We start from the raw sequence: 27,439 nt of genomic DNA, 5'->3' as shown, positions 1-27,439 counted from the left end.
TGGGTCCCTTTCACCCCGGAATAATTAAATCAGAATGTCCAGGGGTGAAGGCCAGGCATGATTGTTTTTTTTTTAAACCTCCCAGGGTGATGCTAATGTGCAGCCAGTCCAGGAACAACCCTGAGGGGCGTCTGGGTGGCTCAGATGGTTAAGCGTCTGCCTTCGGCTCAGGTCATGATCCCAGGATCCTGGGATCGAGTCCCGCATCGGGCTCCCTGCTCCTTGGGAGCCTGCTTCTCCCTCTGCCTCTCTCTCTCTCTCTCTCTGTCTCTCATTAATAAATAAAATCTTTAAAAAAAAAAAAAAGAACAATCCTGAGGAAATGAATCCTCACAAGCAGCCAAGAGAAGGCTCTTTGGTCACTGGAAAAGCGCTGGCCAGGCCCCCTTGTTGGATGGCTGACGGCTCTTCCTGGGCCCAGCTCTGGGCCGGACACTGGGGAAGACTATGTGCATGTGGGGGACAGGGCAGCTTCGAACAAGGGCACACCCCAGCTCCCTCCACTCCTCCCTCTGCAACCCACAGAATCTCCAAGGCTAATGGAAGAGACTGGACACAAGGTACCTAAACCCTGCTTAGAGAACAGGGGTGACAAAAAGCAGTGGTCAGCCAAGTTATTCCTAACAGAGTCAATGAAGGCATGAAAACATCGTTGTGCCTTTAATAAATGATCTTCAAAAAATACTGTACCCCAGTGTCTATGACAGCATTACTCACAACAGCCAAAAAGTGGAAACAACCCAAGCGTCCATCGACAGAGAAACGGATAAGGAAAATGAGGCATATTTAGACAATAAAATAATACCATTGAGCCTTAAAAAGGAAGGAGCTTCTGACACAGGCTCCAACACGGATGAACCTGGAAATATTATGCTACTTGAAAAAAGCCCGTCACAAAAAGACTAATATATGGTTCCACTTATACAAAATATCCAAACTAGGCAAAGTCAGAGAGACAGAAAGGAGATAGGAGGCTACAAGGGGCTGGTGGGGGAGGAGGGAACAGGGAGCTGGTGACTTAATGGGTGCAGTTTCTGTTTGCAGGGGGGGATGGAAAAGTCTGAGAAATAGTGGTGACAGTTGCATAACACCGTGAATGCAATTAATGCCACTGAATCATATGCTTAGAAGTGATTAAAATGGCACAAGGTATGTTATATATATTTTACACAATAGAAAAAGTTCTAAATAAATCATCTTGAGAGAATAAAGTTAGGAGAATCAGGACCAGCCATGGAAAACCTGGGACCTATGACCTACCACCATTCGCACGTACACCAATCCTTGCATAAAAGTACCTGCGACAAACGAGCCTCTGCTTTCTCATCCCTTTGTGAATGATCCAAGGTGGTTGTTTAAGCCCAGGCTGGCCGCCAGTATCCCATGTCCCCTTTCCATCAACACCAGACCGTACTCAGCAGGACAGCAGTGGTTAGGAGCTCAAATGCCCAGTCACTTCCCCAGCTGTGTGACTCTGGACAAGTTATGTCACCTCTCTGGGCCTCTGTTTCCCGATCTACAAAACAGAGATCATAATAGCATCCCTTGCAAATGGGTTGTAGGAATTAAATGAGCCGGGAACACATTAGCCCTGGACCCCGAAGTCTAAAAGAGGTCAGCCGGGAAAGGGGGGTGAGTTGGCCAGCTTGAAGGAACAGAACAAGCCAGGCCCCACAGTAGCTGTCCATAGAAGATACATCCACTTGAAACATCAGCCAAAGCCAGAAATAATGAGAAACATCTGTGACAGACAAAAAGCAGGTGAGGGGGTGACATTCCAAGGCCAAATTGGAAACAGTTTGTGAGTATCTGCAAAAGAAGGCTCAAAGTCCTGTTGTAATTTTAATGACCATAGTTTTTATTCACCTTCACCAGGAAAGATAATTGACTCGCCACAGCTCTGCCTCATTTCTCTGTCATTGCTGGGAAATGAGGTGTTTTTAAGTGGATTTTCTAGATAACTGAAGCTTATCCCTGTGAACCCTAACATTTTTTTTTTCATTTAATCACTCTGAGGGGAACTTTAAATGGAACGGATTACACACTTCCCTGCTTCCTTAATCAGAATATTCTAAATTGAATGTAACCTCTTCCTGTCAACTTGGATTTGTGGGGCTATTTGCCCCTACATTAACGGCTCTTTTAATACAGCATATGCTTTGCTTTTTTTAGTCCAGAAATGTTTTCTGTGTGGTTCCATGGTTTCCACCTGTGATATGAAGCTCTTTCTATGTATTTTTAGGAGCTCCATAAAAAATACAGACACACAGACATAAATGTACACATGTATGTGTACATGTGAAAGCCCCTAAGCATTAGTGCATCAGTTAGTGGTAAGTGAATGGCTTTGAATGCCTTCCTGGTTGCCCCTTGGGCACCTCAGACTCAGTGACCAAGATTAATGTCATTCTCTTTCCCCCAACGTCATTGCTCTTCTCCTTGAGTTTCCCATAAAGAGTTCAGGTTAGGGTTTAGTGGCGCCAATATCCACCCAGCAGCGCAAGCCTAAGCTGGGCTGACATCCTTCCTCCCTCCTCTTCCTTCCCCCAGTGCCCCATTGTCACCAAGTCCTTGCTGCTTGTAGCTCATAAATACAGCTGGAATCTGTGCCCTTCTCTCCATCCCGTGCTACTCCCTTAGTCAAGGCCACCACCATTTCTTTGCTGCTATAACCCCCAGACCCCACTGTCACTCCATCTCTCCTGTTCACACATCTATTCTCACCAGCACGGTCTTTCTAGAGCCACACCTAATCATGTCTGTCCCCTGCTTGGAGTACATCCAGAGCTTCCCGGCTGCCCTTGCGGGAAGTCAACACCCCTGAACACAGCTCACAAAGCCCTAGACCTCGGACCCTGCCCAGGAAGCTGCCCCACCTATACCTTGCCCTCCCTTAAAGTCTATATTCCAGACACACATATCTTTTTTTTTAATGTTATGTTAATCACCATACAGTACTTCATTTGTTTTTGATGTAGTGTTCCAGAATTCATTATTTGCCTATAACACCCAGTGCTCCATTCAATACGTGCCCTCTTTAATACCCATCACCGGGCTAACCCATCCCCCTACCCCCGCCCCTCTAAAAACCTCGGTTTGTTTCCTGGAATCCACAGTTTCTCATGGTTCGTCTCCCCCTCCGATTCTCCCCCTTCATTCTTCCCTTCCTTCTCCTAGTGTCCTCCATGGTATTCCTTATATTCCACAAATAAGTGAAACCATATAATTGTCTTTCTCCGCTTGACTTATTTCACTTAGCATAATCCCCTCCAGTTCCATCCATGTTGGAACCAAATGGTGGCTATTCATCCTTTCTGATGGCTGAGTAATATTCCTTTTTAAATTTTCTCCCGTGTCTTGCTTTTTCCCAGCTCCAGGCTTTCACACATATCAGTTCCTTTGCTTAGAAATATATGTAGAATAGATCATTCCCCATGCTCACCCCTCCTTCCAGTCTCTTCTTTGAGGACATGTTCCCTAACCCCCCAGTCTGGACTCAGACCCACCCATGCCCTTCTATATTGTTCAGAACAACCCCTACTGTATCACGTTTGTGGTATACTTTCAATGCTGCTTTAGCATCTCCATCCCCATGAGACTGCACACCCTACAGTTTGGGGGTTTGGTTGTGCCACAGAGAATCAGAGGTCACCTCTGATAAGCAAAGTATAACTGTATGCCCTGGGATGCACCAAGGACCAACTGGCTTTGGACTCTAACAGTTTCCTCCAGAGTCAAGGTCTGAGGGCAGTAACTATGGCCCTAACAATGAAGGGAATCATTGTTCTGGATCCTGGGGTTGTCCCCAGTGACGAACAGAGAGGAAGTGGCTAGCCTCCGTGGTATCTCTGCACTCGCGCTTTGCAACTGCCACCTTCTGCCCAATGGCACCTCAGAGTTTCTGTCCTCAGAATCATCATTCAGAAAGTGTCCCATTTACCAGCAGTGGAGACTGCTGGAGCCAGACCTGAGCCCACCCTTGTCTATAACCTTGGACCGTCACTTAACCCCTCTGACCCTTTATTTCCCATCTGTAAAATGGAGAGTAATAAAACCTGACTTACAGGGTTTTAAATGTCACAAGTGAACATTTAAAATGGGGTTGTCATTATCATTACAATGGAGTCACATCATATACACATTAAATTTATAGGAATTCAACTATGTGTGCTTGGCAACAAAAAGAGGTAGAAAATGGTATAGGAGGTAATTCAGCTAGTCTTTCCACTTGCTGATATATGTCCCAGAGGGTGGGTGAGGTGGGGGACACCGACTGCTGGGTACTCCATTACTCTCAGTCCCATGAACTTCTTCCACTGTGGGTGGAGGTTGTAACTATAACTGGACTTGATTTTTTAATTGAGATATAATTGATATATTAGTTTCAGGTATATAACATATTGACTCCACATTTATATACATTGTGAAATGATCACCAGAAGTCTAGTTAATATCTATCACCATACATAATTACACATTTTTTTCTTGTGATGAGAAACTTTAAGATCTCCTCTTAGCAACTTTTATGTATTATTAATTATACAGCATTATTAACTAGAGTCACCATGCTGCACATTACATCCCCATGGCTTCTTTATTTTACAACTAGAACTTTGTACCTTCTGACCACCTGCACCATTTCACCTACTTCCTATGCCCCACCTTGGGTAACCACCAATCTGTTCTTTGCATCTATGAGTCTGGTTCTTGTCTGTTTCTTGTTTTTTAGATTCCAGATAAGTGAAATCATATGGTATTTGTCTTTCTCTGCCTGACTTAGTTCATTTAGCATAATGCCCTCAAGGTCCATCCATGTTGTCACAAATGACAGGATTTCCTTCCTTTTGTGGCTGAATAATATTCCATTGTGTGTGTGTGTGTGTGTGTGTGTGTGTGTGTGTGTGTGTGTGTGTGGGTACCACATCTTCTTTATCCATCCATCCATCCATCAGTGGACAGTTAGGTTGCTTCCGTGTCTTGGCTATTGTAAACAATGCTGCAGTGACCATGGGGGTGCAGATAGCTTTTCGAGTTAGTGTTTTTATTTCCTTTGGATAAATACTCAGAGGTGGAATTACTGGATCATATGATAGTTCTATTTGTAATTTTTTGAGGAGCCTCCATACTGTTTTCCATAGTGGCTGTACTAATTTACATTCCCATGCCAATGAATGAGGGTTCCCTTTCCTCCACATCTTTGCCAACATATGTTATTTCTTCTTTTGATACTAGCCATCCTAACAGATGTGAGGTGATATCTCATTGTGGTTTTGATTTGCATTTCCCTGATGATTAGTGATGTTGAGCACCTTTTCATGTGCCTATTGGCCATTTGTATGTCTTCTTTGTAAAAATGTCTATTCAGACCCTCTGTCCATTTTTTAATTGGATTGTTTGGGGTTTTTGCTATTGAGTTTGAGTTCTTTATATATTTTGAATATTAACCTCTTGTCAGTTACATGAATTGTAGATGTGTTCTCCCATTCAGTAGGCTGCCTTTTCATTTTGTTGATGGTTTTCCTTGCTGTGCAGCTTTTTAGTTTGATGTAGTTTATTTTTGCTTTTGTTGCCTTTGCTTGTGTCAAATCCAGAAAATCAGCACAAGACCTATGTCAAGAGCTTATCACCTATGTTTTCTTCTAGGAATTTAATGGTTTTGGGTCTTACACTTTGGTCTTAACTCCATTTTGAGTTAATGTTTGTGTATGATGTAAGATAGTGGTCAAGTTTCATTCTTTTATAAGTGGCTGTCCAGTTTTCCTGACATCATTTATGATGTCCTTTCCCCACTGTATATTCTTGACTCCTTTGTCATAAATTAATTGACTGTATATGCATTGGTTTATTTCTAGGCTCTCTGTTCTGTTGATCCATGTGTCTGTTTTATGCCAATACCGTACTGTTTTGATTACTATAGCTTTGTACTACAGTTTGAAATCAGGAAGCATGATGCCTCCAGCCTCGTTCTTATTTCTCAAGATTGCTTTTGGCTACTGGACTTGATTTTGCCTCACTCACTATAGTACCAGGTAGAAAATGCAGGGTGAGACTTACTCATAATCCGGCAGCTCAGTTTGTAAATGTGAATATTTGGGGCACAGATGAAGAAGGAATAAAGCAAGATAGGGTAATTGGGATTTGGGCCTAGGCTGGCTCCATCTACTAAGGGATGATAATCAGGCTCCATGACATTGACCACTTGACCTTGATCAGCATGTGGCAGATATGTACAGGGGAGTTTGTGGGGCTGCTGGAGTGATTCCTCCATCAATGCCTGCATCATGCCAAAGTTCCCATGTACTCACTGGCCTCACTAGAACCTTGTGCTCTTGTACCTGCCCAACACTCGAGTGCCCCCATCTCTTTGTTCATACCGAGTCTGCCCAGTGACACCTTCTCCAATCCCACTCAACTGCCTCCTTCCTCCCTGGGTGTCTAAACCCTAGAATCACTGGAGCACAAAAGTCAACTGATCATCTCCTCGTCTTCGGGAGGTAGGATGTCTAGCCATTCCAGTTTGCTCAAGACTGAGGGATTTCTCAGAATGTGGGATTTTAGTGCTGAAACTGGGACAGTTGGTCACTCTGATAGGCAGACAAGTGAGACAGCCCACTTCAGATCCCTCTCTCTAGGAAGTCTTGCCTGGTCTCCTTAGCTGGGAGCAATCTTTCCATTGAACTTCTCCTAGAACATTATTTGTGCTTGTCCATGTCCATGCTTGAACTCCACATCCACCATACTCTAGGATTCAAGTGGATGAGGCTATGGTTTGAGGACACCTTCTTATTGTGTGTCCTGTAGTCCTGTATGCACCAGATGAGGGTCAAAGTGGGAGGTGGATGCAGGCTGGCTGACCTACCTGGGGCTCTGCCGTTCAGGCCCTTTTCACAGCTGTGGAAATTTCTGCAAAGCTGGCTCAGATAGTGTTCTTTGAAACATTTAATTACATATAAAGATCCTGAAGTCTCTCTGTCCCCTCCCAGGGAAACATTACTTTTTCCTGGTCCTTCTGAAGTTGGCTTTGGAAAGTAAAGAAATTGAACTGAAGATGAAGCAACCGGGGAGGGAGGGTAGAGCGGCGGGGTTGGTGGGGAGGGTAGGCATTACTGAAAGGGAGAAGCAGCAGAGAGAGAGATGGGAAGGGTGACAGGGAGATAGAGTCAGCCAGGGGAGGTGCAGGGAGGTAGAAGACAGGTTCACTGAAACTGAGGTACAGGAGGTGAGAAAACTAATGAGTTTTAGGAAGACAGGGCCGGGCTGGGGAAGCACCAAGAAAGGGAGGGGGTGAGTAGGGTCACAGAAAAGAGGGCTGGCAAACCAGGAGAGAAACAGCCTGGCTGAGAGAAAGAGTCAGCCAACCAAGAAGAATTTAGAAAAGCCGGAGGGAGGTGAACAGTTTATGGTTCCAGAATTTCAGTCCAGGGGAGGGGCTTCAGGGAAGCACTGATTGGAATGGGATGGCTCTGACCAGGAGATGCCTTGAAGAAACAGTCTTCTTAGCTTGTATAATATTTGGAGTCACTTAGTGAAGAGCCGGTGGAGGTTATGAGGTACCAAAGCTTCCACCCAAACGGCCCTTGCTGCCTCCTCTCCAGGAGAGAGCAATGCAGAGATAGGAAGGCCGCCGTTGGGGCACCGGTGCTGGCCACCATCCCAAGGAGAGCCCCTCAGGGGCCTCCCTCAGCCCTGACCGGCTCCTGTCTTGCAGGCTGTGACAGCGACCACTGGGGCCCCCACTGCAGCAACCGGTGCCAGTGCCAGAATGGAGCCCTGTGCAACCCCATCACGGGCGCCTGCGTGTGTGCCGCCGGCTTCCGCGGCTGGCGCTGCGAGGAGCTCTGCGCGCCCGGCACCCACGGCAAGGGCTGCCAGCTGCCGTGCCAGTGCCGCCACGGAGCCAGCTGCGATCCCCGCACCGGCCAGTGCCTCTGCGCCCCGGGCTACACCGGAGTCTAGTGAGTACTGCCCCCCGGGGGGCGGGGGCCGAGGGGCCGGGCGGGGCCGCTCCCTCCCGCAGCTGCGCAGTCCGCCACTGGCGCCTGACTGGGGAGGCAGGTGGTCGCCGCAGAAGGAAGTTCAAGGCAGTTCTGGCTGTCGGATATCCGGCGCTGTGACTCCAAGTCCAACAGAGGTTTAATACCCAGGCGTCTCCCACGCAGGTCTTAGGTCCCTCCCACCCAGGCCCCAGGGTGACTGGTGCCAGCTGAGACCAAGCATGGCCCGGGGAGTTCATTAAACTCCTCCACCTTCCTGTCCGGGGCCCCAGACCTTAGCTTGGCATTCTCCGATCATAACCCAAATGCCGCCCCTCACCTGGGTCCTGACCTCTCGAGGCCATTGGAGAAAGAGGTGGGTGAGGGCCCTGGGCAGGTATCATGCATAGATTCGGGGAATTTACTGTGCCTGTTCCTCTCCCTCATCTTCTCCCCTCAGACCCCAACAGCCCCTCACTCTAGTTTTCTGGAGTCTGTACTGACAGGGGCCACCACGACTGCTTAATTGAGACTCCCTGAGAGGCAAGACTGAAGTTCTCCTCCCCACCTGGTTGAAGGTTCAGTGGCCTCCCAATAGCCCTAGATCCCGAGAGGGCACCCAAGGACACTGGCCAGGAACACATCCTTGATTGAGGATGTTTCCTGCCCCAACGTCTGGCCAGCTCCAGGGCCAGCTCCAGCTAGAGGCCGGGGCCATTGCCCTAAGGCTCAAGGCCAAGATCATGTGCAAATCCTCCCTCATACCTCAGCAGTGCACGAGAGACTGTTATGATAGCTGAGAACCTTCCAGAGCCTGGAAGTGGGGCAGGCCCCAGTTACTCCCTCTCCCTGAATCTTTAAGAATCTAGGTGGATTCTTAAAAGCTGGATAGATAGCCGCTTTTCAGTGCCTCTACTCATGCTGTTCCTTTTGCCTGGCATGCCCTTCCCTTCTCCCAGTGAAACTAACTTCACCCTCAGGACCCAAATAAAATGTCTTCCTCTTCCGGAAGCCTCCCTCCCCAGAAGAATGCTCTTCTTTACACTCTAAGCACGCAAGTCATCCCACCGGTACTGGCCCAAGCACTCAACATTCCAGTTCATTATATCCGAGCCCTGTTTCCCCCTTCTGGCGGGAAGCAGGACTGCATTTCAGCTCACCGCAGCCCAGTTCATGCTGATGGTGAACTCACTAATTCCTAGGGATTCCTGGGGCCCTGCCCTCTGACCGAATGCTGCCATGTCTAACACCTCTGCTTCCCCATGCAGCTGTGAGGAGCTGTGCCCCCCTGGGAGCCATGGGGCTCACTGTGAGCTGCGCTGTCCCTGCCAGAATGGGGGCACCTGCCACCACATCACAGGAGAATGTGCCTGCCCCCCAGGCTGGACGGTAGGTGGGCCCACAGGACCTGGGTGGGACCCTGTAAGAGGGATGAGCATCCGTCACTCACACACCTTGGGGGCGCTAAATTCCTCTCCCACCCTGAAAACCCTCCCTCCTGTCTGTGGTCATGGGCATCACTAGACACTGCCAGTGGACACAACTTTGAATCACGTCTGCATACTAAGGGCTGTGTGAACTGATGGCAAGTTACTTAACCTCTCTGAGCCTGTTGTCCCTCATGCTCAAAGGAGTGGAAATCTAGATCAGCTCTGTCCTTGGGCATAGGTGCTCACCTGAGCTGCCATGGACTCTGGGCCAGATGTGGCAGAAAGGGTGTGGAATAAGGGCAGGGGAGCAGGCGGGAGGAGGAGGGAAGATGGCAGCGTATGGATCCCCCGAGGTTCTAGAACTTCAGATACCCAGCCTTCATTCCCTGCTCTCTCATGCACACATCCTGGTTCTGTGGGCCCAGAATCTATTTTAACATGTGCTCCAGGTGATTCTATGCAGCCTCCCCCAGTCCAGGTCTTGTGTCTGGGAACCACTACATTGGAAAAGGGGGATGGGAATTATAACCTCACAGGCCTAAATTCAGGTGCTACGTCCAGTGTTGACACTGAAAAAAGTACTCAGTTACTCTGGTCTCTGTTTCCCCCTCTGTAAGCAGAACTGATACAACACTAGTCAAGCCCTACCCTTGGTAACTGCCATGCTTGGCAAAAGGCTCACATGAGGCAGTGCATGTCCAAAGTGCCTTGCAAACTCTGAAGTCCTTTATAATTGCTTGTGTTATATCCCTGGATCCCACAGACGATGCACAAGCCTCCTTTTTAGCCAACGCGTTCCCTTCCCCCGCCAAAGACCCAAGCTTCTCAGGAGCAGCAAGTCACTAAGGCTGACTTCCCTGGGCTGTGTTCTGCCTCCAACTCTCCAGGAACACCCCCTGTTTCAGGGGAAGATGGGTGCCCCAGCTGGCTGCCTCCCTTGGGGCCTGAGACTTTGCAAAGCTGGAGAGGACAGGGTTGCTGAGCAGGGCAGGATATTTCAGGAGGCTGTGAAGGCAGAGGTCATGGGGAGCAGGCAGGGGGGACGCCTTGCAGGGCCCACTGAGGCACACATGTGCCAGGATTTTCTAGAGCAGGAAGGGACCAGGGGATGATTTGGTGTAGCAGTGTCCAAACCTGGCTGCACAGAGTTCCTGGGGGCAGGGACCTTAAGTACACATTCCCAGGCCCTACCAGGAACCTTCTGGGGCCTGGATCTCTATCTTTAATAAGCTCCCCAGATGATTCTGAGGCAGCCAACCCTGTCTGCTTGTCTGCATTCGGAAATAATTGATCGAGACTATAGGATTTCCTTCTGTGTTTCACAGAAACCCTAGGGTTTCTTGGGGTGAGGGTGAGAAGCCTGATAATTAGGGCTCTCGGTCCCACTCTCCCCCTCTTCTCCATTTGAATCTACTTTCTATATGGAGGTTCTAGGTAAAATTTCACATAAAAACGGGGTCTCCCAGAGTTTAGAGTTTGAACACCACTGGTCCATCAAGATGTCCCTTTCTCAGATGAAGAAGCTGAGGCCCAGAGAGGCTGAGTAACCTGCCCAAGGCCACGCTGCTGGTTAAGAGGAAGGTGGGCTAGTATCTAGGTGTCCTGACTCTGGACTCCTAAAACCCAGCCCTTGGTGTCTGAGGACAAAGGGGACTACGGCTGCCTCTCCCACACCTGCCCATTTCTCCCACCCCGAACCACTCTCTGGAAAGACCCTCTTATCTCCAGCCAGCTTCCAGAATTCCACCACCCACAGACTGGGTCCTTGGAGGCCTAGCAGCAGGCAGTGAGGGTGGCTCTGGGCGAGGTAGGAGGAGAATGGGCCACAGGCAGGCCCTGCCCCTGTAAAGGCCTCTCTGGAGAGATCGATGGAGGCCAGCGGTCATAGGAGGGGAAGCGAGGAGGCCAACACATGGAGGAATTTCTTTTTCTCCCCAACACATGAGAGGTTTGTTCTTCCTGATGACAGGAAGCTCTGGCAATAGAAGCCTTTGGATTTGGAGACTTTACGTTTTTAATTTTATTGTAGACAATTGCGTTTCTATTTTTGACATAGCATTTAACTTGCAGATTTGTATGAATTATTAATACCCCTCATTCATGCAGAGTCACAGTGGAATGAAGCTGTGGCTCAGCCCTGAGGCCCCTCCCAGGGGGGCCTGGGGCCCAGAAGAGGGTGATGGGCAGAAGGGTCCTGCCTTGATCATCCTCCAAGACCTCACTTTCTCGATGGGCCCAGGTGGCTTCAGCCACACTCAGAGATCTAAAGAATATAGTTGCTGGGTCACACAGTGCGGCTCCCCAGAAGACTGAGGCCTGGTGCAGAGCTAGAGAAGAGCCCCAATGTAAGTGGGATCTCTGGCCCTCCAGGCCCCTCCTCGGAGATTCCTGGCCACCAGGCTCTAAGTATGCCTGTAGGACACTCCACTTGCCTAGCTGTCATTAGCTCATTCCAGGAGGGCCTTTGCAAAGGGCCTGGGAAATTACTCTTTTTCTTTCACTGTTCAGAGGAGAGAAAGCAGGTGTGAGTAGTTGAATGAGAGTGGGCACTGCAGACAGAAGGGGAGGTAAGAGATGTGATCGGGCCCCATTAGGAGTCCCCAGTCTGATGGTGGATACTGGATATAGTGTATTCTCTCTCCCCCTCTCTCTCTCTCTCTCTCTCTCACTCACACACACACACACACACACACACACACACACACACACACACACACGAAACAACAGGCCTGAGGAGAGATGGGGCTGAGGTGCTCGAACTAGGACCAGGTGTCCCAGAGGGCCAGAGATTGGCCTTTGGAGCTGAGGCTGCAAAATTACAGATGCTCAGGTTTAGGAAGGATGATTTGTAGAGACCCACGCCCTGGCCGGTACCTGGACCATTTCCTCAGCACCCACAGCAGCCATTGGTCACTGACAATTGAGAGCATCATGCAACCTGGGACGGTGGTTGAGAGGCTGAGTGGTCCCTTCTCTGGGGGAATCGATGTGACCTTGCCTAAGTCCTTTTATCATTTTGTTCCATTTAGCCATGGTCCTCTTAAAGAGTGGCTGGTTTTCAGATTTTGACAAACCATTTGGTCTAACCAGTTCTTTTTTTTTTTTTAAGATTTTATTTATTTATTCATGAGAGACAGAGGGAGAGAGAGAGAGAGAGAGAGAGAGAAGCAGAGGGAGAAGCAGGCTCCCAAGGAGCAGGGAGCCCGATGCGGGACTCGATCCCAGGACTCTGGGATCATGACCTGAGCTGAAGGCAGATGCTTAATGACTGAGCCACCCAGGCGCCCCTGGTCTAACCAGTTCTGAGAGGAGGGAGACTATTGCCTCCGCTCATCTCCAACCTTCTGGATGCCACAGTGCCCAAGATCCCGCCACAGTTGGAGATGTGCCCTCTAGTTGACCATAGAGCAGGTGTGTTAGTGTGCTGGGGCTGTTGTAACAAAGTAGCAGAGACTGGGGTGCTGTCTTTTCTCACAGTTCTTAAGGCTAGAAGTCCAAGATCAAGGCGTTGGCAGGGTTGCATCCTTCTGAGGCCTCCTGCCTTAGCTTGTAGTTGGCTGCTTTCTCCCTGTGTCTTCACAGGGTCTTCCCTCTGAGCATGTCTGTGTCCTAATCTCTTCTTACAAGGATACCCACCAGATTAGATTAGGGCCCACCTGAATGGCCTCATTTTAACTTTATTACCTCTTCTCTTAAGCTGACACTTTGCTGCCTGCTCTCTCCCCCCACCCAGCCCCCAATGCCTGTTCTTCCACCAGCAGTATTACTAGTTAAGGTTCTCCCACTCTTTCAAGGCTCTGCTGGTCCTGGGCCCCTATGATGTGCAACATTGGGTGTCCCCTTAGGTGGAATTAATATTAATTAAGGAACTGCTCTTTAGGACACTATACTAGGTTCCGTCCCATCTCCAACCTCACTTAACCTGCACAACCACCTTGGAGACTGGGAGTTATGACTCCCATTTTATAGGTGAGGAAAGTGAGGCTCAGAACAATCATAGGGCTCGTCCTAGCTCAGCCATCTGGGAGGAGGCAGAGCTGGGACTTGAACCTAAGTGCTGACTTTGAGTCCAGTGTTCTGCCAACCACACCAAGCAGCAGGCCTTCCAAGGTATTGAATACCTTCAGGCTCTAGGAGCTCAAGCCCAAGGAGGAGCCCAGGGATTCAGGCACCTGGGTGCCTGCAGTTGGGAAACATTGAGCCGGGGCTTAAGGAGGTGCTTGCCCACCTGTCCGAAAAGCCTCCAGGATGCTTGATTTCCTCAGGAAATGTTGGAAGGAAGTACTCTGTGCACCAAGCTTCCCTACTGGCCTCCTCAGGGGGCCCTGGTCATGTCTCAGAAGCTTGTGGGGTGCACTGAGGAAGGCAGGCCTCTGTGGGGAACCCCTACTGCCTCCAGGAGGAAGAGGCCCCCTTCTTCTGTGGCTTTGCCCTGCCCCTCTCCTCACATACACACTCATCTTGCTGTCATCGGCTGCTGCCTCTGCCTCTTCAATCCCCCTTCCCCTGTCCCACCTCTACCCCATGTGGGGAAGAGAAATCTGAGCTAAAAGTTCTCCCCCTTAATTCATTACAGTAAACTGGAGGATATTGAAAAATGAGTCAGTTCTGGCAGCATTTTCCTAAGCAAACTAGCTTCCTCTGGGTTGGCAGTTATTGGTGCTTAATAACTGTGTGTTGAACTAATTGATTAATGAATTGTGGGAGAACCCTCGGTCTCCATAAGAGAAATGACTGTCTCTGGTGTGGGAGCAGCTGGAAGGGCAGCCACCTCCAATTCCTGTTTAATAAAGACCTAAGACTCGTAGATATAATGTTTAAAGTTATCTAATCCCACAAGGCTAGTACTGGACGGAGGGGAAAATAGTTCTCCGACTGACTCACAAATCCCACTCCAGAAAGGCAGGTTTGTTCACATTTTGTATTTCTTCTGGCATTTCGTCCATATTTCTGCACCACATATTTCACTGCCATTTCCTGACTTTTCCATTGTAGACATTTGTTGAATCTGTTGACTTCCTACCATAGAATAAGATTCAGATCAGATACAGAGAAGTGCAACCCTTCCCCCACCCTCTCAAGTGGTACTTACAATTTTTGGTTGAATCATTTTGATAACATTAATGATTTCATAATGTCATGACATAATGAATTCAAAATCAGTGTTTATGTTGATATGCTCACTTACGTATCATCACTAGTTTATCCCTAAAACACTCTGGCAGAACTTGAAAAGACCTCTCGATAAGGTCAGACACCTCAGATATCTCTCAGTTTGGTTTTTGTTTCTGTTTTTTACTTTGAGGCTGCACTCCCATGCTGAAGCTTTGTGTGTTTCAGTTCCTGCTTCCTGGTGTCATTTTGGACTCCCTTTCACTGCCACCCTGTAATTCCCTTCACCTCTCTCTTCTGTTGTCATCCCCATTTCTTTCTTTTTCTTGGATAATTCTTTTTGATGAAAAGAAAATCCTCCAGTAGCTTCCTGAGAAAGTTCATGGAAAGTTAAATTTTTTGAGGCTGTTCAAATCTGAAAATGCCTTTTTTGAATTCTCACTTAAGTGTTAGTTTAGCTGGATAAAGAGTTCTAGGTTGCAAACTATTTTCCTCTGAATTTCTAAGGCATTAGTCCATTATCTTCTAGCTTCTAATTAAGAAGCCCAATACCTTTTGGTTCCTGTCCTTTTATATGACTTTCTAAAAGCTTTGAGGAAAATTTATCCATAGAAGTATAAAAATTTATAGTGATAAGCTTTAATATGGGTCTTTTTCACTTTTCATGCTGGATATGCTAGAGACCTTTTCAATTCAGAGATCAGTGCTTTCCATCTTCCATTCTGGGAAAGTTTTCTTGTATTATATTTCCCACTTAATTTAGGTGCCTCCATTTTCTCTGTTCTGCTGTCTGGAATCCTCTGTTACTCAGATATCAGACCTCCTGGACGGATCCTCTAATTTTATTATATTTTGCCTACAATTTCCTTCCTTGGTGCCTCCCCTCCTTCCCCTTCTTTATTGTTCTTCTTTGTGGGAGATTTCTTCATCTTCCAGCTCTTCTATTGCAATTTTAAAATTTCTGCCATCTTATTTTTAGATTTTTTTCAAAAACTCTTTGCTTTTCTCTGGATATCCCCTTTTATAGCACTCCACTCTTTCATAGATAAAATAATTTCATATAACTACCTACAGATATTCATTTTAATTATAATAGAAGTTCTTAATTCTCTTTTTAAAAGTTTTCTTTCCTCCCTGCTTAGTTCCCATTTCCTCTGTGTTCCACTTGGGTATTTGTCTGCTTAGGTCTTCATCTGTCTTGTTAGAGACTTATTTGAACTATCTGGTCGTCCTTCACCACCTGTTCATGTTTTACAGTGAGCCTCAGAAAAGCTGGTTGGAAACCTGCGGGGTTAGAGGGAGTTGCCAGGCTTGTTGACTGATGGGACCCTTAAATATCAGGATCTGTAGGTCTTTCCTCCAGAGTTTATCGGTGCCCCCAGAAAAGAATCTTCCAAAACCTTGCCAGTGGGAATCAGCAGTCTGGTTGCTGAGCAGGCAGAGGTGCACGGGATGCCCGTTTCTCCTGGCACCTGTTTAGCTGTGCTTGGCATCCTCATGTCCAAGCCTACATGGGCCAACCTCTTCAAAATCAACTGCCAGGCTTCTGCCAGACTGGGCAAGTCACCTGGCTATTTGAAGCAGGGGCAGAGATTTGGGGTCTTATTCTCTCTTTTATACACTTTCAGACAGCCCTCCTGTTTCAGCATACCTGCATTCTGACCCTCAGAGGTTCCTGATGTCTCTGATTCCTGAGCTTTTCCGAGGTTACGATCTTCCAGCATGTGACATCTCGTGTCCTGCATGGACTCTGCTCCCATTCCTTTTGTCCTTGTAGGCTTATAACTTTTCCCCCTTTGCTCTTGTGTTAGCGGGGTTTGGGAAAGGAGTGGAAATGAAGTGTGTGTTTCCAGACCAGAGTCTCCTTTTTTTTCCAGAGCACTTAACCACGGTGCTTTAGTTATCTGCATTACTTACCTCTCTCCCCAGTAAACTGGGAGCTCACAAATCGAGTCTGCCTCATATTTTTGTCTCTCCAATGTCTAACACAGTACCTGGCATACAGTAGGTACTTAATAAATGTGTCCTGAATAATCGGAGGAGCCGATGGGCCTCAGTCTCCCTATCTCTCAAATGGGGCTTTAGGGCCACAATGCTCAGCTTCTTAAGCTTCTGTGATTGCAGAGGATGTCCCACTGAGGAAATAGGGAGGTCCCCGGGGCTACACCAGCTGTGCCAGTTCGAGGAGAGAATGACGTCATGTGTGTCTCACCTCCTGTGCTTCAGGGAGCAGTGTGTGCCCAGCCCTGCCCACCGGGGACGTTCGGCCAGAACTGCAGCCAAGACTGTCCTTGCCACCACGGAGGGCAGTGTGATCACGTGACCGGGCAGTGCCACTGCACGGCTGGCTACATGGGGGACAGGTAAGACTATGGTCCTTGCCGGGCGTGTGGCTCCTTTTCCCAGACGCCTTGCAGACAGTGGCTGAGGTTTACCAGCCCACAGCATTCCTCTGCGAGCTTTCCTGCCTTCTCAGGAAGCATTCAGAGTCCTCCGGCCAGGAAGACTCATCACTCATCCTTCCTGGCCCTTGGTCTGCTACACACACACCCCTCCCCCTGCCCAGGGACCCAAGCCCTACGCTCACACTGACTCACCAGGAGAGGGAGGTGAGCACCTATCACCCACTCTGCTTTCTGCCTTACTGGAGGGAGGCAATGGCACCAATAGTCCAAAGAAGCTGGGAGTGCACACTAGTTCACACATTTTGCATAATTTCTTCTAGAACTAAATTTTGACTCCAAATTTGGGTTGTACCAAAAGGGTACTGGCCTCAGTTTGCATCCTCTGAGGGCTAGTGGCCTGATAGCTGAACAGGGGCTCCAATGTCCTGGAATCAAACCAGCCTCGTGGAGCGGATAGCCCACAGAACACATCACTGAGGAATTCCCGTATGCGCACATTGGCCGAGGCAGGAAGAAGGATGCTATGACAATCAGGTAGGTGCTGTGGAAGAGAAGCAACAACTAGTGTGTTGGATAGTGAGTGAATTCAGAGCTAGAAGAGGACATTTGTCTCTGACAGGACCCAACTACGCCTCAACTATATGCATCTTTTCTAGAAGAGAGAGGAACGGTAGGGCGGAAGTTCTCACACCCCTTCTCTGCTTCTGTGGGATCCAGGTTTCATCTCTGGCCCTGGATTTTGTTACTCTGCCCAGACAAAGCGAGGCAAGAGGAACATTTTTTCACCATCCCCTGCTTCCCCTGCCCAGGTAACATCAGCAAGCAGGGATCGAAGCTGAGTCAACTCATAGATCCTTCTGGCTGTGACTCTTCCAACTGTCACTGGAGTCAGCCCCAAATCCTTGGTGATGCCCAGAAAAGCGATTTTCCATTTTTTGCCTTAGGTTTGTTTGCCCCTAGCCTGAAGTCTTTTGAGCCAGATCTGATCTCTTTGTAAGCTAGTGTTCATCTACATGAGCTTCCCAGCCTTAGAACATGGGGTATGGCATCTGGAGATCCTCCCTGACTTCTGTCAGAGAGGGGTCTCTGGGGGAAGTGGGTGGGAAGGGGGAACTGAAGCACTGAGCCCAACGTCCCATCCTCACCCTCTCCCCCGGTAAGGGAAATGCTCAGGATGAGCTAGTAGGGTCAGGAGGCAGAAGACCCCAGAACCAGAACAGGACCCTTTGTTTCAGTCCACTTGCACATGAGAGGTAATCCAGCTCACTTGTTGTTGGAGATGAACAGGCCCGGACTTCCAGCTGGTGGGACCCAGCACCAGTAGACCTACATCATTGGCTCTCTCAGTTTTCACTGCCAAGATGTACCCAAAAGAATAGTAATCCTAATCCCTCATCTTGTTGGGGCCAGCCCATGATCCCGGGGCAGAGAGATATCCCAAACCCTTGGGGTCCTCTGAGCAAGCTTCACCCATCAACTATAGAGAGTTCAGGGGGAGAGCCAGGTAGCATTTGGGTTTCCCACCTCAATGGGCCGCCTAGTGTTTAATATTTTATAAAATTGCCTCCATTAATTTTGTAGGTGACAGCTGCATTAACCCTCCCCAAATCATTGCAAGCATATTAAAGTTGAGTGGGTGTAATAATGCGGGCCCCCCCCCCCCCGGATAGGCAGAATCCAGTGCAAATTAAACATGAAATGTAACAAGGGCTTTGCAGCTCATTTTGTAATTTAATTGAGCAATGGATCTGGTTGTTAATGGCAATATCAGACACATTAGATTGATATGTTGCAAAGGAAAGATGTTTAAGTAGAAAACTAATTCCTGCTGTGATTACCCTTCTGTTCCACAGGCCCCCTTATTAGCGTGCTTTGTGGAAAATTCATTAGCAGTCATTGCTTGATCTCTAAATAAATAAGTTGTTTAAATTGTGAGTAGGAAAAAAAAAAGAGGCTGATTATGTGAATGGATTAGGTTGTCAATATTTCATTTCCAGATTCTTTTTCTGGGGCTATGGAGTCAGTCACTACATAAATATGGCGGTGGGGGTGCGGGTAGTGCCCTTCAGGGGGAGCTCACTGGCTGGGGCTCTGCCCAGTCCTGCTGGGTGGCAGGGAGCAGGAATGTTCCAGTGGAAGGGTGGAGTTGTCAGGAGGCTCTGCTGGCTTGGATTTCTTGCCCTGGTGTCTGAGACATCTGAGGAGAACCAAACTGGACTGACTTCTGGGAAAATCCATTCTTTTTTTTTTTTTTTAAAGATTTTATTTATTTGACAGAGAGAGAGACAGCGAGAGAGGGAACACAAGCGGGGGGAGTGGGAGAGGGAGAAGCAGGCTCTCCGCTGAGCAGGGAGCCCAATGTGGGACTCGATCTCGGGACTCGATCCCGGGACTCCGGGATCATGACCTGAACCGAAGGCAGTCGCTTAACCAACTGAGCCACCCAGGCGCCCCAGGGAAAATCCATTCTGAGAATGGCTGAAGAGGAGCTAGCAATTCAGACAGTGATCTTCCAGCCCTTCAATGCTTTGTGTCCTGCCCTTCTGCCTCAGTTTCCCTCTTTCCCTTCCCCCATCCCACTCCTCCTCCTCCTTCTTCCTGTCTTCTACCTTCTGTTTCTTCTCCAGACAACCCCTTCTTTCTTCTCTCTTCCTCCCTCTCTTTTCTCTTCTCCTTCCCAAATGGGACCTTGGACTGTCTAAAATGCCGCAAGATCTGGCGGGCAACAAGCTGGGGTCATCTCGGCCACGTGCAGGCTGTGTGAGCTTGGGACACACCTCACCTGTCTGCATCCCAGCCCTCTCAACTCCAGAGTGAGGATGATGGGCATACCCCCTGCTTTAGGGACCCGGGGCCGGCTTTAGGGCCTGCCTAGCTGGGAGCCCCTTTCTGGCCATTGCCCCGGGCTGTGGCCATGCTGGTCCCTGCTGCCCTTACATTCCGCCATGGACCTCCTTTGGCCACAGTGACTCTGTGAGGGGACAATGGGTGGCAGCTTCCTTGGGGAAGCCCTCAAGCTTAGACCCCAGTCACCCTCCTCCTCTCCCTGTCATTGTGGGCACAAGGTGACAAAGAAAAGACAGCGGCATCCCGGGCACAGTTGCCAGGACTCACATCCGACACCCCGGCCACTCTGGGCCTCAGGCACTCGCCGCCCAGCCCGACAGCATCGCTAGGGCCCCGCCACGCGCCCTCATGAGCAGCGCCCGAGGGCCCCCAGACATGGCTCTCCCTGCCCTGTTCGGGAGAACAGCACTGGCTCCAACTCATGACTCTCCAAGATTTAATAAAGAAGTTAGGGCTGTATTCTGTTTTTTAAAAAAAAGCATCTTTTACTGCTCCCTCCCCACTGTCATTGTGGAAGGGACAGGAAACCAGAAAATGGTTGTCTAGATGACAACAAGAACACTGTAGAATTCCTCAAGTCCACTCCATGGGTAACATTTTGGAATTCTTCCCTCCGAGCCTGTTCATGCCAGTACCTGAGGTGGAAGGTCGGATGGGCTCTGTTCCGGGAACTTCAGAGAACAGTATTAACAAGGATATTATTCGTAACTAATATTTCTTCCTGAGCCCTTACACGTGTGGGACACCTTTCCAAACATTTACACACCTTATCTCGTTTAATCCTCTAACAACTTTGTGAGCTTTAGGTATTATCATCCCAATTTATGATGAGAAAGCCGATGTCAGGACTGACCTTCCAGCACCATGGGAGCCGTGCGGGACGTGGGTCATGAAAATCTCAGAGGCCATTTCCCAAGTCTCTGGGACGCAGGAGCCGCCCGCCTCTTTTACCCTGGATGCCCACAGGTGTCCCCCTGACCTTGTCAGGGTCCAGGTGCAGGGCAAAGACTCTGCATCCCTGGGGAATAGCCCCAGTCTGGGGTGGGGGGGTGGGCGTCAGGCAGTCGGCAGCAGGGATCACGCTCCCCAGCAGAGGCTGTGAGGCAATGAGTGGAAGAATTATGGTTATGCTGGGCGCTCCGAGGAGCAGGCAAAGCTACTTGACACGGAAGGAGCTCAGTCCTCCTCCTTCGGGGGCGGGGATGGTGCTCACGGGCTGATGGTCGAGGGCTGATGGTCGAGGGTGTGGGCTGGACGGATCTGGGAGGCGAGGGGGCGGAGCCTCAATCCCTCCCCCCCCCCCCCCCCCCCCCCCCGTCTGCGGTCCTGCAGGTGCCAAGAGGAATGCCCCTTCGGGACCTTCGGCTTCCAGTGCTCACAGCGCTGTGACTGCCACAACGGGGGTCAGTGCTCGCCCACCACCGGAGCCTGCGAGTGTGAGCCTGGCTACAAAGGCCCGCGCTGCCAGGAGCGGCTATGCCCCGAGGGACTACATGGCCCAGGCTGCACCTTGCCTTGCCCCTGTCATGCTGACAACACCATCAGGTATGAGCTGGGGTCTGGGGATGCTTGGGTGGGTGGGCACCGGTGGAGAGGGGGCTTCTCAGGGCACAGACCCCCCACCTCCAGCCCAGTCACCCAGGCCGGGCAGCGAGAGAGCTGGGGTCTCAGCAGTCACCTTTGCTAACTGACGACTCTGATGAAAAGAAGGGGAAGCCAAAGCCACACAGACAGCCAGGACCGGGACCCAGGTCACCTGCCTCTGTCTGCCATACCCGGCTGCCAGCTTTGAAAACAGGCCCACCTGAGACCCGCCACAAAGGATCAAGGAGGGAGTTTGGCGATCCTCAGGGTAGCAGGGCGGGATGGAGCCGCAGGGTCCTGCGGTGCTGGGGTGGGACAGTGCTCCGGGGGCATTGTCCTTGAGAAATGTCCCCTCCACGTGCTCTACATCTAACTTAGCCATTCCCCAACCCCTAGAGGCCCGGAGACGAGACTGCCAGGGCAGAAGCAGGGGCTTGAGCCACAGAGGGTCCGTACTAGAAGGGACCTTAAAGATCAGTAGGGCTCTCCGAGGGCCTGGTGAGGGCTGTCCCAGCGGGCCCTGGCTAGGATGGAGGAGCAGGAGGGACAGAGCTCAGGCCCAGCCTCTCCTTGCACTCTGTGTCCTTTCGGGCTTGAGGACGGCTCGGCTGAAGCTGGCCCCATGAGGGAGGAGCTTCAGGGGAACCTGAGTCTGGGGAGCAGAGAAGCCAGAGCTGCCCTGGCCCCCTCTTTCTGCATCTCTTCACGTCCCGCTTCATGCACCAGCTGGCGCCACCCTCTGGTGATAAATGAGGCTGTTGGCCCCAGAGAAGGCCTCCGTGGCCCTTTATGTGGCTGCCCCTTATCTGGGTGGTGAAAGGTGGGGGAGTCTCCCTTGTCCCCTCGGACCTGCAGGATAGCTCAGGGGAGGACTGGCAGCTCTGGGTGGTGGGTATTGTGGCAGTTTGCCGGCCAGAGATGCCTCTTTGCACCCCTGTTGCTAGGACAGCCAGGACTTGGCCTCAGCACCCCCCTTCATTTCCAGCTTTTGATTCTCCACAAATACCCCCCCAGAGCCTCTGGTCGCTGCAAGTGTTTTGGCTTAGGTAGAATCTGTCCTTGGTCCTCAGTCCCTGGAGCTGAGCGGCTAGGGTGGAGCCACCTGCAAGCTGGAGGGCTAGGAAGGAGGCTGTTGAGAGGGGCCCTGGAGTCAGCGGAGCAGGCCCGTCTATGACCCGAGCACTCATTCACTCAGTCAGCCATTCAGCAAACACCGAGTGCCTGCAGGGCTGGACCACGAGGAGGAAAATAGAGTCCCTCAGCACCAGTCCAGCCCTCGGGAACTCGGGTCTGGAGCACTCACACACACTGAGCACCTTCTACCACATTTCTGCAAGTACAGGACAGTACCAGGAGTGAGGCACAGCTCTGTTTTACGTACTACCAGGAAAGGAGAATGCTATTAATGCTATTAACTGAACCATGATGTGCCATTGATTGTATAGCACACCCAATATCTGAGATGTGAAATGTGGGGGGAAGTGCATCTTAGAATAAGTGAGCTATGTGTAGCTGGCCCTGCTGGGTCCCAACGTGTGCTCAAGTAACTGTGACCAGGGCTGTGTGTAGAAAGCACCAGAGGAAACTGCTATGCTGGTCAGGGAAGTCTTCTTGGAGGAGGTGGCATCTGGGCTAGGTCTGGAGGACAGGGTAAGAGCTTTAAGGCTCTCAAAGACAGGGGTTCCCTATGGCCGGTCAGAGGCTGGGCAGCTGCCTCAGCCTGTTGCACAGGTGGAGAACTGCACCAGGAGCCCCCACCCCTGCTGACAGCCAAGGGAGGACTCTCTCAGGGCCGGGAAGCAAGGCTGCCGCTGAGGTCCAGTGCAGGGAGAATCCCTGCCACAGAGATCCAACCAACCCCCAAATTAAAGAGCCGTTGTTTTCCTCCTGTGCCTGAGCAGCCGTGCCCTGCATAATTTATTCTTCCTCTGAAGGAGTCCTCGATGCATTATTAATCTGGAAGGACTCCCTCTTCTCCGTCGCTAATCTCAGCCCATCCAATATTGATGATTGTTTGCTTTGCTGCCTTTAACACGTGGTCCTGTCGCAGGGACTGGGAGTCAGTAGCGTTTCTTAGAACTGGGGGCTCCAGGCTGGGCTCCTCCGTGTCGGCACGACACTGAGCTGTGTCACAGCCCAGGCTCCTTGAGGGCGGGAGTGGCCTGGCTGGTCCTCCACTGCAGCCTCAGCATGGCGCGGTGCCTGGCGCAGAGCAGACCTTCAGTGAGAAGAATCACTGAATTCCCCCAACAGCCCATTCCTCTAGGTGGTTCTGCCCCCGACCTGATGTCTGTCTTACTATTTTTTTTAGTGATTGGCACACTGGCCCAATAACTGAACCCACAACACTCACACGTTTTCATTCACTCTAACTCAAGACTGTCTCAACCTGGCCCCTACTGACATGTGGGGCTGGATAATCCTTTGATGTGCATTGTAGGGTGCCCAGCAGCATCCCTGGCCTCTTCCCACTAGACACCAGCGGCAACAACCAGCCCCCCAAGTTCTGATACGCAAAACTGTTTCCTGGGTGCGGAGGGGAGAGGCAACCTGGCCCCTGGTTGAGAGCCTCTGGCCTGACTGAACTCTCTCGTGCTGCCCTTGGCTTTGCTCTCGTGGTCACAGAGAACACCTCTCTTCTTCTGTGTGGACACAGGTCACTCCTCTCTTCCATGAGCCTTAGTCCCATTACAGAGCCTTCTCTTGGGGTCCAAGAAAAGTAGAGGGAGGACTCTCTGACTCCTAATCTCGAGGCAGTTAAGCTGGCCTGGGTGGGGTCTAGGACCCCCGAGTCCTGGCTAATATGTGTACTTGTCCTCCCTGTGTCTCAGTTTCCCAATCTGTCCATCCCTTTTCATCAGCCCAGTGTGGGTAAAAGTTCTCTTGTGGTCTTTGCAAGTGAAGCTTCCACCCAGCTCCCTGAGAGATGGAGTGTGGGATCCCCAGAAGCCTAGCCTCACCGCCCCCCTGGCTTCCAAGAGCACTTAAGACAGAGCTCCACCAAGAAGGCTTGCAAGGCCTTGTGAGGAGGATCTTTCCTAAGGAGACAAAGTACTCTCAAGCCCCAACTAAAGGAAACCCTACTTGTCTGGCCCCGGCCTCTGTCTGCCTGGTGCCCTCTGGAGAGGCTGCTTCAAAGAGGTTGAATCCATGTGCCCGGGGAAGGAAGAAGGGGCTGGGGTGAGATTTCCCCATCACATTGTTCTCTTTATAAATGCTCTGTAGCACACACGAAGAAATGATTCCCCTTCGTAAAGGAATAACCTTGAGAAAGAAAGTGCCTGTGTGTCAGGCCTCTGTTGTGTCCCCTCCACAACTGGATTGTTGTAGACGAATTCTAGCAGCCATGATCATGTATTACCTTTGAAAGATTTTATTTAGCCAACAGATGCAGCATTGATAGAAATCTCAGAGCAGCCAAAAAAGGGGGGAAAAAACCCAAACAAACAGAAAAATCCACCATGAAAAGATTCCTGTATTGTTCAGCTTTCGGCTCCTATTAACTTGTGATTAATCTGTATCTGGGGAAAATGGCAGAAAGACAAGGAAAAAAAAAAAGAGAGAACAAACAGCCAGCCTGAACACCACTGTTTGTGACTTCTGCCTGAGCCTCCCCAGCAGTCACTTGCCCACCGTGTGACCAAAGGGAATGGCTTTGCCCCCATGGGGCAGAGGGGAGTGGGGAGCAGGGGTGCCTGGGAGAGGTCAGACGTGAGGAAGGCACCCAGTTCTGGGTCATAAACCACTCGGCCAGCCGTCGCTGCCCACCCTCTCTTCAAAGGGATTTGAGAGGTTTTATGATAAATGATAAGCAATCAAATTAAGAAACTAGAAATCTTGGTTTTTTACATAGTATTTTAGGGAGGGAGAAAGAAGTGATTGCAGAATCAGTTTCGAGCTTTCTGGTTCTCAGAGTGGAAAGTAAATTTGGCACTGAGCACAGCCCTAAGCCGCCAAAACAGTGGCGGCTGAGACAGCAGAATCGGGCACTGCTGGAGTTCTTAGAAGTCAGTATTTGCCCACCGGCACGTGCCTGGTAGGCTCCTCACAGGGTGGTGGTCCCACTGGAGCCAGCACCTGCGACGAGAGAGTCCACCGATAGGAAGGGCAGAAGCGTGCCTGAGACCCTTGGGCATCGCCGGGGCTAGGCAGAGCTGCCGGGTCCATTTGCTAGATCCACGTGTGTCTGTCTCCAGGACTGTCACAGAGCCAGTCCCTCTAACCCCAGGGGAGGCCCCTGGAAGGTTGGAACCGAGAAGGGGCTGGCTCAGAGTGTTGAGACAGAGCGATGTGCCCCACATCTGTCTGGCCGAAGGTCTGGGCCACCACATGGGGACCACCTGCCCCATAGCAGCCGTGCAACCTACTGTTTCCCCCTCATAGTGTGGGGATCAGGAGGAGTTTGTCTGGAGCCAGGAAAGTCAGGAAGTCTTCAAGCCCTCATCCCCTTACAGGATTCTCCTTTTCTACCTATTTACAATTTTCATTGCTTTACATCTGTTTATAAATGTAACAGATGCTCAGTTTGGGGGAAGTTCGAGAAGACATAGAAATTTAAGGAAAAAACTTCAAATCACTCATAATTTCCCAACCCAGAGGTGAGCCCCAAAACCATTTTGTTGTGATTTGTTCATTCTTCATCCGTGTCGAGATATATATTTTTCCCATATTTTAGATCGTGACTTTGTATATAATTTGCTTATTTCACTTCACCTTCTATCACTAACAAGTTTGGAAAACATTTGAATACTTCTCTAACATCCCTTCATACGAATTGTCATAATTCACTTAACAAGCACTGTGTTGTCAGAGGAGGCATGAGGCCGCCAGACAGATCTCGGTTTAAATCCCCGCTGCCACTGACTTAAGCCGTGTGACCTTGGGCAAGTCACATAACCTCCAAGTGCTGTCTGTAAAATAGAGGCTCTCGTGCCCAACTCGCAGGCTTATCTGAAGATTAGAAATGTGTGTGAAGTGCCTGGTGCTTTAGTAGCCTGGTCACATTATTATTTAAATTGCTTCCATTTCCCCACTGTTATAAATAATGCTTTAGGGAACATCTCTGTGCATAAATCTTTCTCCACAACTCTGATTCTTTCCTTAAGATAGAATCTTAGAAATGGAATTATAAGACCAAAGGGTCTGAATATTTTTAGGACTCTTGCTACATAACCCCAAATAGTTTTCCAGAACCCTTTACCAGTGATGAGTATTGTCCCTTTTCATTAAAAAGAAAGAAAGAAAGAAAAATACTATTTTGATAGAGAAAAAGTGGTATCCGGTTGTTATTTTGACTTGGTAATTAACGAGACTAAACATTTTCCAAAAAGATTATTAGCTACTTGCACTTACTATTCAGGAACCGCCTGCTCCCATCCATCCCTCATTTTCCGTGAGAAAACCAAGGCTCCAGGAAGAGAAAGAGCTTGGCTGGGCTTCACACAATTAGCGTGTTCATTAATTCATTTGCCAAATATGTACTGAGCATCTCCAATGTGCCAGGGTTTCTGTGGGGCCCTGGGGTACAATACACAGAAAGGTGAAGTAGACAAAGGGCCTTGCCTCATGGAGCTGCCACCTGGTGGGGGAGACAGATGATAAACAAGTCAATAGACACAGACAATAATTACTCATAGTGGAAGTACTATTCACTCCCAGATACTTAACTGGGCAGTGAATATAAGCCAGGCACTGGGGATCTACCAGTGACCCAGGGAGACAAAGCCTGTGTCCTTGTGGAATTTAGCAGAACCAAGACTTGTACCCAGGCTCCCCTGCCAGCCCAGAGCATGCTTCCTTTGATCCTATTGCTTGAGCTGGACGCCGGAGCTGAGAGGCAGGTGACACATGGAATCTAGGAAGGTCGGCTTGTCTCTACCATCCAGCATCATCTCTGGAGTGTTAGTCTGGGTTCTCCCCACGTGCAAGAGATTTACTAGGGAGACACCTATGAGGGAGAACGGGGTGGGGGCTGGAGAGGCTAGGAAAACATCAGACTGCAGGGTAGGTCTGACCCATGTGGAGGAGAGGGAGGGAAGGAAGGCTGGGTGGAAAGCCTTAGGCTATATCACAGTTCTAACAAAGACTG

The 27,439-nt window shown here is 49.8% G+C and overlaps 1 protein-coding gene across 2 annotated transcripts in view; it reads left to right on the top strand.

Annotated features, from left to right (window-relative positions):
- Nucleotides 1-27,439, top strand: part of MEGF11 (multiple EGF like domains 11) — a 222,125-nt gene that overhangs the window by 139,433 nt on the left and 55,253 nt on the right. For both annotated transcript variants that reach the window (XM_028100027.2, XM_088024869.1), the window contains exons 5-8: nt 7,709-7,955; nt 9,242-9,362; nt 16,742-16,878; nt 21,100-21,312. In XM_028100027.2, coding sequence (XP_027955828.1) covers nt 7,709-7,955; nt 9,242-9,362; nt 16,742-16,878; nt 21,100-21,312 — 718 coding nt within the window. The remainder of the gene's footprint in view (nt 1-7,708; nt 7,956-9,241; nt 9,363-16,741; nt 16,879-21,099; nt 21,313-27,439) is intronic.

This window comes from Eumetopias jubatus, unplaced genomic scaffold, assembly GCF_037043125.1.
Source record: "Eumetopias jubatus isolate StellerSeaLion01/CBP00866 unplaced genomic scaffold, mEumJub1_p1.0 scaffold_7, whole genome shotgun sequence".
Classification (NCBI taxonomy): Eukaryota; Metazoa; Chordata; class Mammalia; order Carnivora; family Otariidae; genus Eumetopias; species Eumetopias jubatus.
This window is presented reverse-complemented; position numbering and strand designations above follow the sequence as displayed.